Below are 14,185 nucleotides of genomic sequence, written 5' to 3' on the forward strand. Positions count from 1 at the left end.
AATTGAACCCTAAGACTGAGCCGAGGCTGCTCCGCGAGATGCATACATGGTCAAAAGGAGGGGCGAGGAGGCTTTGGAAAAAATTTTTCTCTTTTCACTGAACGCGTGGAAACTCCACAAGAGTTACTTTACGAAGAAAAAAAAGAGCTAGAGATGTGGGTTGAGTGTAAAAAAAAAAAAAAATCCCAATGGGTTGAACACATTTTGCGCCGAGAAGAGGATTTCGAGACAAGTCGCGTAAATCGATCTCCAAAATAAAAGAATAGCTAATTCTTCCGCATGCTCGGGTTTTCGGTCGGAGCAGTGCAGACGCTTGCTCAGGAAACAAACGCTCAACTTTTGCAGGCACTCTTTTTCCGATGCCCTGCACCATCGCGGATTCTTCTTATTTTTCTGTTTTTCCAAGTAAAGAAGTATTCGTCTTGCCCATAGGAATCGTTACATATTTACAGGGCCAAGGCAATACATTAAAGTCTGAATATACATGTACGTATATCTAGACTTAGTATTCGGTAAAGAAAATAGTTACACGAGCGCATGCATTGCAATTCCTTATCGATAAAACATGTTCCGCTCGATATGTAGTACATATTTATATTACACGTATTCTCATGTATAGATTTTTATTTATGAGCTTCTATAATATCGCTTACAAAAATCGCCAATATATGTATATATATATATATATATATAGGTATACATAATATAGAAGCTCACAAATTAAAACGCGCCCCCATACCGATCGGTTTTGGCAAATATCCGTATTTATATACATGTAGGTATACACTATAGGATAATATTGACAGCTCAATACTTGTTGCTATATATACTTGCATCGTCAATCAAGCTTGTGCCGTATATATTTTAAATTAATTTTGAGCTATTCAAAACAGAGAGAGAGAGAGAGAGAGAGCGACGCGTGGTAAATGAGGTAAATGATGTACGGATGTATACTAACTGTACACGGCCATAATTTACAACTATACTTGTATGCAAGTAGTTATATCTATACTCAAGCGTACTAATCAGAGAAAAATATATATTATGTATATTATAGAGTAGATATTAGAGGATGTACCGTCACCTGATGTGTTACGTTTCAATATGCCTAGTGCATGCACGGTGTTGCTGCGACGACCATTTAACACTACTTTAATTATACCTATATGTATAAATGTATGTATACACACGTACATATTTGTCCTCACCTGTACTCCAACTATATACGATAACGACCATAATGATGATGCTGTATCGCATTGTAACATTGGGGTTATTGGGGTAAAATGTTAATATGCATGTAATGCATGGATCCCTACTTGCCGACACAGCTATGCTGTCGAAATTCACATACAAAGCAGAGATAAACAATTGTAGCTGCAGTTGTGATTCATCGCCTGTACGAATGCCACTATCCAGCAAAATATTTATGGACAACAAGTCAATTTGAACTTGTACTTACTATATGTGTCTGCATGGATATGTTATTCAATAGTAATGAATTACCGGAAGAGTGCCAGCGATGGCAGAGTATATCGAACTGACACACCTGCAATGTAACCATGTACAAAGGAGATATTGATGAAGTATAGGTACCGGGGTTCATAAAAAATAATATCACATGTGTATTATTATTAGTGTGGTGCAAAACAGATGACCTGCAGTGGTAGGATTATGCCGCATTAATGTGCCATATAATTAATTTAACGGCTGATGGAGAAAGGAAGAGCCCCGAATTCCTCGTCGATGAGGTAACTGTATCTACGCATTTTTCACGGTACATTTATAGTGTATGGTGTCGCTCACGCGAGCTATAGGTACTATGTATATATAGTCGCAATTGCATGTGTACCTATCATCATACTATATCTTTTTTCCTTTTTTCTTTTTCTTTTTTTTTCTTCTCTTTCGTGCACGAGTGGTATATGTATATGCACATATATATATATATATATGGTGCGAGCGCGCGGTGGCTCAGTCGGCTAGGTCGTGGATTGACACGCGGACAACCGTGGTTCGATTCCCGGCCATAGTGCGACTTTTTTGTGCAAGTTCCTCTGTGATTTTTCACCACGCAATGCTCCTCGAGGAGGGTTTTAGGCGACCTTCTCGCAGCAAAATTGCCTTATGTCCCCCTACCCCCCTCCCAGTAATGGGAGGCCTTCCCTTCCTTCTCCCAAGTGCTGAGTGCCCATAGTAGCCCTTTATAGGAGCCGGATGTAGAGCACTATAATATAGAAAAAAAAAATATATATGGTGCATATCTATAGGTAAGTCGGTGGTAGGCGATCTAATCTCAAGTCAAGGCTCTCTCTCTCTCCTTTTCATATGGCTACAATAACTTTCTCGAGTTCTCGGATGTAGTTCAAGTGCATATTGTTATTATTCAATATGCATACAGGTATATAGGTAACACTCAACCTATAGCTACAACACAATTGTCGCACAATGAAATAAAAGCCAGAACGCGATGAAGGTACCATTACAGGTGTGAGATTGAGGTGAAACTTACCGAGCATGATCTCCGGCTTGCCGGCGCGCCTCGGCTTGAACGACCAGAGACCGATCATCGTTGGTACAGCTGCCACTTTTGCTGACAGGATGGAAATTTTTTCGACGCGGCACCTCGATGTGTCATTCTCTTTATCGCACCTGTCTACCAGTACTGGGCCTCCTCCTTATCTAGTACTTTTTTTTTTTTTTTTTTTTTTTTTTTTCTTTTTTTTTCACAGCAGCTTTTCCCGTTGCCCATAGCACTGTATTGTCCAGGTAACAGTCACCGTCGTCGCGACCAGCAATAAGAATTGGGGCGCCCTTGGGAAAATCATCCGGTCGACACTGGCCCCTCCGATGCTCAGCAGGCAGGTAGTCATGTATTTATATATTTTGGGCCCCTAAACACCGGCACGTGCCCGCACTATAGCATACTAATAATACCTCCGCAATTTGCCGAATCAGGTGTGAAAGCTTCGTATTTTTTTAACCTTACTGAGATTTTCGATCTCCTCAAATTTGCGGGTGGTGTGTATGTGTCTTTTTAAGACAAAAATCAAAAATTAGTTTGATCGCTCATGGGCTGCATTTGTTATTGTTATTGTTTTTATAACCGTACTGTTTCTGGCACACTCGAGAAAAAAACCAACCGAAAGAGACAAATAAACAAATGAATCACTTCTCAACTCATACATCATTCATATATTGTTTAGTTCGACCCAAGGTGGATCCTCACCAAACGGGCCCACGTCCCTATCACATATGAAGAAAAAAATGTAAAAAAAAAAAAAAAAAAAAAAAAACTATGTCACACACCACAAGTGTTGATGATATCACCGGGACGACAGCAGCCCTCGTTTGACTGCAGGCGTGTCATTGAAAAGTTGTCACCTTGTACCATTGAAAAGTAAGGTCGGGTATGTACTTTTTGGAAAAAAAAAAACGGCTAATCAAGTCGATTGACAATCAGCAGTGGTACTTATGTGGTGGTGGTGCTGTAACAACAACCACTTGCCCAAACAATATGTATATCCTAAACGAGGGCAATTTACGGATCCGCGCACTCGATTCTAGTAGAGTTGTAAGGCGGCACATGGGTATAATAGCGTGTGTTGTAATAGATATACTGGAGGTACAGGTGTGGGAACGTGTGGTAGGTACACGTCCACTTTGAGCGCTCGACTGATCCAAACTAAACCACCAAGAAGTGCCGAGCGCAAGTTCGTTCGTCCGTAATAATACTTGGTGTGTCTGTGTTGTGTCGTCGTTCGTCGTGTATAGTATATAAACCTATACCCACCTGTGTTATTATGATGGCGAGGGGTTAACCAAACCTACCCACCACCCACCCATCCCTGTGGGCACAATCGCTCCTTTGTATGTTTATTACTCTCTCTCTCTCTCTCTCTTTCTTTCTCTTACATATATATACGGTGTGGTATAGGCATTTTGTACTTACACCTACATTTTTATTTAGTAGGTATTTGGCGGTCAAGTGGGAGAAAGCGAGAGAGAATCCACCTACTTATTCGCCCGTCCGCACTGCACGTTGTATGCATAGGTACACATCTACCAACACATGCACACTGATCTTGATCGGATGATAGTGTGTACAAGTATTGATGGAGTTAATACACGTGTAGGTACCCACGAGTACAAACGATTGGCGCAGGCGCCCGACAATATGGTTTATCATTGTCCATCGTCCTCCTTCTGTGTTAAACCATCGATAAAACTCCCAAGGTGGGGATAAGCGATGAAAATCCATCATCCCTATATTATATAGGTACAGCTGTTAGGCACAACCATCCTAACTCACCCACACGCTTATGCCTATCACGGGTTCCGTCGTTTGTTTCCCGTACCGTAATCATCTCTAGGTATTATTACGTATGGATGCTACACTAGATGCTGCAATCAAAGTTTTCCACCATACGCAGGGCAACTTGAGTAACTCGCTATGACTCGTGGCAAGGGTTGTAATAGTAGAACCCAACAGAAGATTTATTGATATTCGAGGAAAGTACGAGCGCCTGTACTCCCATTCTCTATATAAGTATTCCGCTTTCTTTCATGCATCGTTGGTATCACCTATTTTTTTATTATTATTTTTTTTTCCTATCACTACTCGATCGCTATGTACAGAACACTGAAATAGCGCCCTCTCATAGTAAAATTGGGTAACACCCTTTTGGTTATCTCCTCAGCATGCATGGTGTTATTTTACATTACATAACAAGTCAAGTGTATAAAATGTAGGGATAATAGCAACTCTATGATCAGTCAGGCTAACCAAAAGTTCAAAAATTTTACATAATATTATATTTTACAGCCGAAAGGGTTAATCGAGTAGTTCCGATGAGTGCCACCAACAGCACAATCTACATTGTTCCCATTATACCTATACTAGCTCACATTTTTACTCTGTTTCGTTGCTCTCGTCGTTTCTTGCTTAATTCAAGCACTTGTTTGGTGCGTATAATTATACAGATGTTAGCAGGGAATTGCTTAGTTCGCGAATCACGAAAAATAACTACTTCACTTCTTTTTATTTTCAATGACCGAAAGTTTTTATTCACATTTTTTACTCTGAATCTCGATTGGAGGTACTTTTTATCGATTTTTTCATTTAATTTGTTGGGTATGTTACTTGATGTTACATGTACATATACATATATGTACATATACATATATGCACACACACACACATATATATATATATATCGTTTTTATTTGAACGAATTGCGTGTCAGATTAAACGGAAAAGCTCTTTCTTTGATACATATAAAATACCCACTTATCCAAAAAAAACATCATTTGCAATTGCTTACTTTGGAAGATGTATTTATAGATACATCAAATAGCACAGTAGACAACTAGATACACATGTTTTCCGATGAAATAGCGTATATTGTTTTAAAAAACTGACGTGACATGGGGATAGTAAAATCATGGGCCCACATAATGTATACTTTGGAAACAATGAAGTAGAGCTCAAACATGATTCTTGATTCGCGGAAAGTTTTCCGACTAACAACAACAGTTGCGATAAAAATTCATTTGCCATTCTCGCCAAATAGTATATTATTTTGCCGAATGAAAGACTTTAGCGTCGATAGGCAAAAATAAAGGACGGAAGGTTGGACGGTGTTACACACGCAGGCGATTTCACGGGTCGATGCATCAGCTTCTCTCGCTTTTGCTAGTGTGAAAATAGCGTCAGACGAGCACCGCCTTGTATAATAAGTATATATGTATATATATGGGTGTGCTCTCGCTCGTTATACCGGGTATATCGGCAAACTGCGCTAGCAATACAGTACCTATATATATTATGTGTGTGTATACCTATACTAACAGTACTAACGTGCACGAAAGAAAAGAGAGCATAGCAGCTGAGAGAGAAGATGCGCGACAAGAATGTTTGTTCCGAGGTTTGTTCGTTGCAAAAAGGTGCAGGGTCTGGCACAAGTGCGTGTGTACGAGTGCACAAGAGCGAATTTTGCCTTTCATTTTCCCCGTTCCAAATTTATTTATATATATATATGTGTATATTGTATTGAAAATGCCCGAATAAAACAGAGCGCCAGGGGGTGCTGGTAAATTAAGCTCTGCCCTCTAACTTTTTGCTGTTACTATTCGTACACCATTAGCTTGATCGAGTGCGAATTATTATTTTTCCCTCTCCCTCGCTTGTACAACGAGCGATACCCAGCTCTGCACTTTCGCTCGATAGTTTTTTCTCGTGTTCTTTTTTTTTTTTTTTTTTTTTTTTTTTATCCTATAGTTTTGTACATAAATCAAGACCTCCGCCGGATGGAGCCCTTTACTTTCTCAATAATAGCTGCAGCTTTATTTTCTTCGAGGGAAACAGAGCGCGAGAGCTCGTCTAGCGAAAGAGTTTGTATAGTAACGGTGGGAGTATACAATAACAGGATCGAGCTGTCATGGCTTTGCTGTGATATGTCAAATTTTCGAGAGTAATGGAAAATATACGTACGAATGCATGATTTTTTTTTTTCATTTGCATACATGGGCTGTCACACTTGAGACATCGTTGTGTTGAATTATTTGTCAAACCGCAAAATTTCCGTATCATGGATCAGCGGGTACCATGATAAATCAAGCGGTTACTTGGCACTTGTGAGCGCAAACATACACTTTGTTTTATATATTAATAATAATAATAATAATAATAATAATAATAATAACAACAATAACGTTAATACCTATGTGTGCAACGTACATTCTTATAGATCTCCTATCGCGCGTAACTGTGTGTGCTGCATACTACATGTGTATACTGCACTCACTCGTCCCGCGACCAGATTGCATTCCACCGCCGTTCCCTTACTCGCCCATTTCCGCTTAGCTGTTTGTTTTAAGTAGGTCTACGAGTTCCGAGAAAACAAGCTGAAGCCAGGCCCCATTGTTTTATAAATTTCGTGCCCTCGGTTCGATGATCTTCACCCGAATACATTGTTATCATTATTAGTATTATATTTTTTTAAATTATTTTATATGTTTCACAAATGAGATTGAAATTCTGCACCGGTAGCTATTATCAATTTATGCACACGTTCGCAAATTAAATGTGCCTGACGCTTTGCAATAAGCCGATATAATCAAAGACTGCCTCGCAAATATAAATATCTCTTTATGAGTGAGAGCTTCGTTAAAACCTCTTTGTAAGCTCAAAATTGAATTTTCAAGCTTTTTTTTACTGATAGCTGTGAGAAAAAAAAAACCTAACAACAAAGACGTGCGGCAGAGAGAAAGAGAGCAACAGCATCAATATCTGTTTAAAGTCCGATTAAATTGTTAATTAACGAACAGAGCGTGTTTTCTAAAGCCACTTGTGTTACGCAACAAGGATCAGGTCATGCATTCGATTCTTGTACAACCAGCTTTTATGCTTCATCATTCATTTTATGAGTTATTTGCGTGTTATATATACTTCAACGGTGCTTTTTGCTCTGGTGAAAAAGTTTAACTACTCATTTCTTTATTTGAAAATTATTTTTCATCTAAGAACGAGACAAAAGTAATTGTAATTTTAGAGTATAAATATTATGGAATTACGTTGATATCCTTTTTTTTTACTGTACAATTTAATAGGTACATGGACCTTATGTGCAATTGTACCGTGAAAAATGTCAATTTTGTACAAGTTTTTGACCATAAAACTGTTCGTGTTGTGAATTTGAAGTCATTATTTTCTAACCTTAGAAAAGTAAAAAAAAAAAAATTTGTATTTGTCAACCAGTATGAAAAAAAAAAAAAAATCAATGTTTAGTACAAATTTAAAGTTTGATCGCTATTTGCTCGTCAATTGCAATAATAACGAGAACAGTACATTCATACCTAAAACGTACACAAGTAGGTATTAGGTAAGTATAGGTATACAGGATAATAATAGCAATGTAGGCAAGTACGCACACACACGTAGAGAAGGAGAATAGCTAAAATTCTCATCACTCGGATGCTGCAGTTATCTTAAATGATGAATGAAAAGGAGTGTTTCAAATAAGGTACCTACGTAATTTTAGTGCCTGCTGATGTGCAATTCACGGGGTTATTGCAAGTGTTGTATGATTATGCACTGCACCCTTGCTTCGAGGGTTGAATTTTACTGTTTTGCATAAACGTTTGTTTTAAGATGTAACATTATCAGCCCATTAAAAGTGACATCACTGTAAAATATACAACATGTCTCGACGAATTATTTATTAACGTGAAAGTGAGTAAATACAGTGAGTAAGGAATATGCCAAAAGATGAATGATGCCTATGCGTGTGCTCGTAGGATGGCCAATCCAAAGTAAAGGGGAAGAAAATGAAGAAAGAGTACAATTGAAAAGATCCTTCGTAGGTTTCGATTAAAAATAATGAGATGAGATTGAGATGAAGTACAACAGCAGCAGAGCGGTAAAGTCAACTCAAGTGTTAGGTATACGTGTATCAACAGCAGGTGCAATCAAGGGCATTAGCCGATGTATACATGTTAAAGGGAGAGTACCTACCTAACTATTTACTCGGAGCATTAATGAGAGAGTGCCCTAAATTTCTCAATTAAGCGATCATCGATTTTTGTTTTTTCCGGTGGGTAAGTGCCTTATATTATTAATCACGAAAGAATTACACGTAATGAAGATGAAGCGGCTGAAAACGGAGCATGTACAAGCACAAACTCTCTAGGCGGCGATTCAAGGATTGTGGGGAAGGCAAAAGCCCAGCCAAGCCAAGGGAGAAAATATACATGACAACATGGACGCATGATCGAGTGTACGATGGCCTATCATCATATTATTATTATTATTATAATTATCATCGTTTTATCGCAATCGAGACTTGGTTCTCTTTCCATCTTGTAGGTACTTACTCGCCCCGAATGAATTTTGTTTTTTTTTTGTTCCAGAGCACTGAGTCCCTAATGGCAGGATGCGCTCAAAGCGCCACGTATACTTTAATACCGTACAGCGCCTTCCCTTTTATTTCTTTACAACTTCCGCAATCCATGCGCGACACCGACGACTTCGTGACGTCGTTAAAGCATAGCTTATATACATAAAGGAAGGTTTTTCAGGAAAAGAAGAAGGGAAGTACAGTCTATCGATTTACCAATTTGTTGTGCACTGTTGCGTATACGGAGTACCGTATCACAAGGTACGAGTTATAGGTCAAAGATGTCAACATTTATTTATTTATTTATTAGGCAACCCAATAAACTTGTGTGTATTATCCCTGTGTACAAAAAAATGTACCTACACAACATGTGTATAAATATCTAGAAATTTTTCTTTACCCGCATTGTTTGCTGGAAATCACGTGATTTGTTCAACATTTTTTGGAACTTTGAATAATTAACATCTTGGAAAGCATTTATTTTAGGGGAAAAAATGAAAGATGTACGTTCTATTTTAACTACAAAGAGTGTGAAAAAACTTTACAACAATTTGTTTGAAAAAATGTTTCTCAACATTTTGGTGCAACTTTTATACTTGGCACGTTTGTTTTTAGGGGGCCGAAAATCCGAAACCAAATATTACTTTTAACGAATAACTACGTTATGGTCTGGAGTGTATACACTCGTATCTCACTTGAGTAAAAAAAAAAAAAAAAAAAAAAAAAAAAAAACCAAAGGTAACAGGCTTTTGCTAGATTACAATGGTTTTCAAGTTTAACAAAAACTTCATTGCGTAACTATACTGTGCGACCAATACTAAGACAAATACTCACAAAAATGGTCATTCGTATCAAGTTGGTTGTAAACGTGATAATTAAATCCACGGAGAGAAAAAGGACACTTTTTTCCGCTATTAAAAATTTCCGAGGCTGCACGACGATGATGGTTTTCCAATCTGCATGATTGATGGTCGAGGCGCGATGATAAAATAAAAATTACCGGCCGCCAAGCCATCAGCCGAATTTAAAGCCATGCTGTAACATTATATGTCACTTTGGCCCTCTTAGTGAAAATAATTAAGTATACAAGTGGATATTTAATTGGGTGGTTGTTTTCATTGGATTTAAAAGTTTGGTCCACGAATCATCGTTATCGTAGCGGCGCGTTCTCACACAAACAACTCACCCGCTAATTTACTTGGCATCTCCGACAGCCAAGTTACATCCATCATCACGGTCGATCTGTTTGGACCGGAAAACAAGAGTGGAATTTTTTTTTTTTTTTTTTTTTTCCCTGTCGATTGCAGGCTGGTATATGTATGCTCGAGTGTTTTCGTCGATACCGCTAAAGACAAGTAAAAGAAAAAGAAAATAAACACAGCTGCTCTTTTCGACAAATAAAGCTCTCGAGCAGACATACCCATCTATAAAAATACGAATATTTTAGACACAATGGGCTGGTCTACTTACTCGTGACAACTAAACGTGCACAGTTTGTGTATACACATACACGCACACACTCGGTGGGACGTATGGGAAAATTGTGCAACGAGTGTGAGGGGCACGCAAGTAAAATCGATAAAGTTAAGTGGTTTATTTACAATGATAAAGGAAGGAAAACATAATTATTTTAATGAAGTTATGTTATACGCGTATCCATAGGTGTATGTATGCGTATGCGTAAGGTAGCACGTAATCCGTACATGCAGGTACGATGGGATCTAAGATGGCGAGATTGCACGTCAAACTGTAGAAGAGGGCGAAATATAAATGGGAGGGGTGCGTGATTCGTTTTTTTTTTTTTTTTTGTCGCTTACTTCTTATCCCCCAATCCATCATCGTTGAGCTTGTTGCGCGGGTTGCGCGCTTGAATCCTCGGTCTGGACCAAGTACGCCGTTCGCCGGGTACGGGCGTGTTGTCCTCACAGGGGTGGAAAAGAAAAAATGAAAGCACAGACAGTCGTCTCCCTTATCGCCTAATTGGTCCGGTTGAGTCTCTTGATACGAGTAGGTATCCCCCACCTACTCAATATTTGTAGTGGTGTTGCCTATTCGGCCTCTTCTTGGATTTTCGATGTGGCTAATGAATCCATAAATCTGTGTATCGAATGATGATGGTCATTTACTTGCATGGTATACACACTGGATGGTTATAGTATCTACCCCTCCTCCTCCTCTTCCTCCTTCTTCTTTGCGTGTATGTGCGACGAAAAACACAATCCACAAGAGTTATCGATCAATGAGTATACAATATTATATTTGGTCCGCCAAGTAGTCTTATTCGTTATAAATTTAATTTGACGAAGGAACTATTATTGTGTTATCATGTTAGTTAAATACACACGTAACATTATGCACGGCTGTCAACTATGCTCTACTTATTTTCTCTGCAGAGTCAATATTTTGTTATGTATATAGCAGTAGTTTAGCCTACATAGTAATGCTGCATAAACATTCTAAAATCGATTGCGTTGCGTGTAATTAATTTAATGCGCAAGTAGAAAAAAAAAAATTAATTTTGTATTTTTTTTGTAAAAGGACGCCCGGAGTCTATATTATGTAATATGCACTACACGTATCCAACACTTGAATAGGTGTGCTCTCTTATCTTGTCGGTGTGCATATGAGATGTAGGTACCTGTGTACAGGTATTGTTGGTCCGTGAAATTTTATTGGTACAAGGTTAGTCTTTTGTAGGACTAATGTTGTTGAATCAACAAGTTTCATTGTTCGTCACGATGATAGGTTTTTTGGTCCACATGATAAGTATTCAAGTACGTATACGGACTGACGGCAAAATTGTCCACGCACACTTTTGTAGTAAATAACCTAACGGGTGAGTCAGTCACAAATGACTCCATTAATAACAACACACTCGGTCCCTATTTCGCGGTCGATTTCACCTGGGCTTGGACAACGTCGTCATCATCATCATCATCATCATCATCATCATCATCATCATCATCATCCATCATCGACCCATCAAGGACAGCAGTAGCGTATAGTGTATCTTCTTCGCCAGGGCCAACTAAGTTGGTCAGCCCTATTTGACCAGCAGCAGCCACAGTATAGCTGATTATCCTGACATCGATCCATTCGATTCGCTAAGCGAGTTGTTTTTCCAATGTTTGCCACTCACATCCGGCTTCAAATCAGACCTCAATTTACCAGCGATCCCGCCTGCCGATGCACAGTAAGCCAACAATAGGTGGTACAAAAAAAAAAAAAAAATGAATAAAAAATAACCACATGCTGCACATATACGGGTTACCCCGTCTAGTATATTGTAACGAGCTAACTCACAGTCCATAAAAGTATATACAGTGTACAGCAGTCAAGGCCGCACGGGCTGTGTGGCGTCGAGTAAAGTTGACGAATCTCTTCCGACGTTGTCCCTCCTCCCTCGACTCGTGCCAAGAAATCTTCGGTGGTGTATCGAAGGAGGGGATGCCACGGGGCAAACGGGACACAAGGAGGAAAAAAAAAAAAAAACCCCTGTGCCTGCTGTCGTGTTTCTGGACGTGCCACACTAACCGTGACTACGACAACAGCAGCTGCAATCCACGATGAGGAGGAACAGAGAATGAGCCAAACCACCAAGGCAAGGACGGCCGTGCCATTTGGGATGAGATGATGACCTATTGTAGGGCATCGGACAGCTGTACTCCATGAGGTACAATATAATATATTGTGTTGATGATTATTATTATTATTATGTATATCGATAAGTAGGTGACGTTTTCGACGTCGGGAAAGGTATAATACGGAGAGACGAGCGCGAGTACGAGCGCCCGACCCGACGAGCGTCTGTTAACTAGAAGCATCTCGGTTGACGCGTGGCGGGTGGGCTTTCTCTCTCTCTCTCTTGGTGGGTGAGTGGGAGTGGGTGGCTGCAGACTGGAGTGGTATACCCACGCACGTAGGGGTAGGGATAGGGATGAGGGAGAAAAAAGGTGGCGTGGCGATTGAGGAGCGCCTTCTCTGCTGCGCAGCAGCTGATTCCTACAAGGTGACCGCCCGACTGCACGCTTAAGTATAATACAGCTGTATACCAAACCAGTCCGCGTGTGTTGAGCATCATCATCCAGGTATATGTATATACCTATAACTAACTACCCTAACATGTTACTCTGCTCATAGGGGGCTACACATAATTTATATATATGATGGTGCGACCGCGGTGTACTTATTGGGCGCGCTAAAAAGAAAAACCGGGGGACGAGGACGAAGGTTAAGGGCCATCTTGAACGACAGCCGCTCGTCGGACACGTTCGACAACGAGAGCTCCAGCTCCTCATCTCGGCCGTTCTTTCCCGACGCTATACTACCTCACGATGATTTTTATCTCCTCGTTCCGGCGTGGATCGGCAAGGGTGGTTATTGTTTCACCCTCCCACCTTCGCGTAGCCGAATAATAAGATTAAGTGGCGGAAAAAGGAGAAACAGGGTTCAAGCTCGATCGACAAACTGTATGCCCCTCTCTCTCTCTCTCTCTCTCTCTCTCGTTGGGAAGGGCTATAAAAAGGGCTATACGGAGGGTGCATGGCATCGCGAAGTTCGCGTTACTCCGTTTAACGACATGGCCGCAGCAGGCGGCATGTGAATCGTCGATTTTCCTCCGCGCAGCGGTAAGAATAGGTATACGCACGTCCATGTACTTTTTCATGCGACATTGCCCATTGACAACGGCCACTCTTTTATCTTTTATATGAACTGTTTGAGTAAAATAGGTGTTGTTGCGTTTACGTGTACCTTATTTATTTTATTGTCAGGAGTACAGATGTACAGCTATAGAGCCATGGTTCGTTCAAGGTAATGGTGCATAGATGTGTATACCTAGACCACGTAAAGGTATTTCTCGTTCGTTTTTTAATATTTGTTCGTTCGTAAAGTAACCCAAGTTAAAACTATACAAGAGTATGTATAAATTAATATGCGCGTTGTGATTCGTCAGTGATGCGAATTTTTAATGAGACTTCAACGTTTACGATGTCTTTAGTACCAACTCGGTTAACTAGCACCTACTATAGTAAGCTGTGGAGTCCCGAGAGACATGAAACTTCCAGGTGAATAAAAAATCACCTCAGAGATTCGAGTACAAAACAAAAACAAAAGAAAAGAAAACATGCGCGGTATATTATGTTATTTACACCTCTGGCTCTACTAATTCTCCATTTCGCAAACGAACTTTGAATTGGCCCGATTTGGGGTCGTCGCATCTCTGTAAACAGGCGAGTTAATAAATCGAGCGATGCAAACTACGAGTATATACCGGCCCTTTTCATTAA

The 14,185-nt window shown here is 39.8% G+C and overlaps 1 protein-coding gene across 5 annotated transcripts in view; it reads right to left on the reverse strand.

The window, feature by feature from the left end:
* The window catches only part of cno (adherens junction formation factor afadin), a 75,221-nt gene that overhangs the window by 22,933 nt on the left and 38,103 nt on the right, over positions 1–14,185 (reverse strand). The window contains exons 1-2 of one of the 5 annotated variants that reach the window (XM_089592945.1): positions 12,432–12,480; positions 10,715–10,994 (exon numbers count right to left, since the gene is read on the reverse strand). The exons of the other annotated variants lie outside the window; for them this stretch is intronic. Coding sequence (XP_089449071.1) covers positions 10,715–10,736 — 22 coding nt within the window. The 5' untranslated portion in view covers positions 10,737–10,994; positions 12,432–12,480. Of the gene's footprint in view, positions 1–10,714; positions 10,995–12,431; positions 12,481–14,185 lie in introns of those variants that run through there. 5 annotated transcript variants of the gene reach the window in all.

Source organism: Copidosoma floridanum, unplaced genomic scaffold (assembly GCF_036245765.1).
Source record: "Copidosoma floridanum isolate Cflo_tuat_1 unplaced genomic scaffold, Cflo_Japanese_pri ptg000019l, whole genome shotgun sequence".
Classification (NCBI taxonomy): domain Eukaryota; kingdom Metazoa; phylum Arthropoda; class Insecta; order Hymenoptera; family Encyrtidae; genus Copidosoma; species Copidosoma floridanum.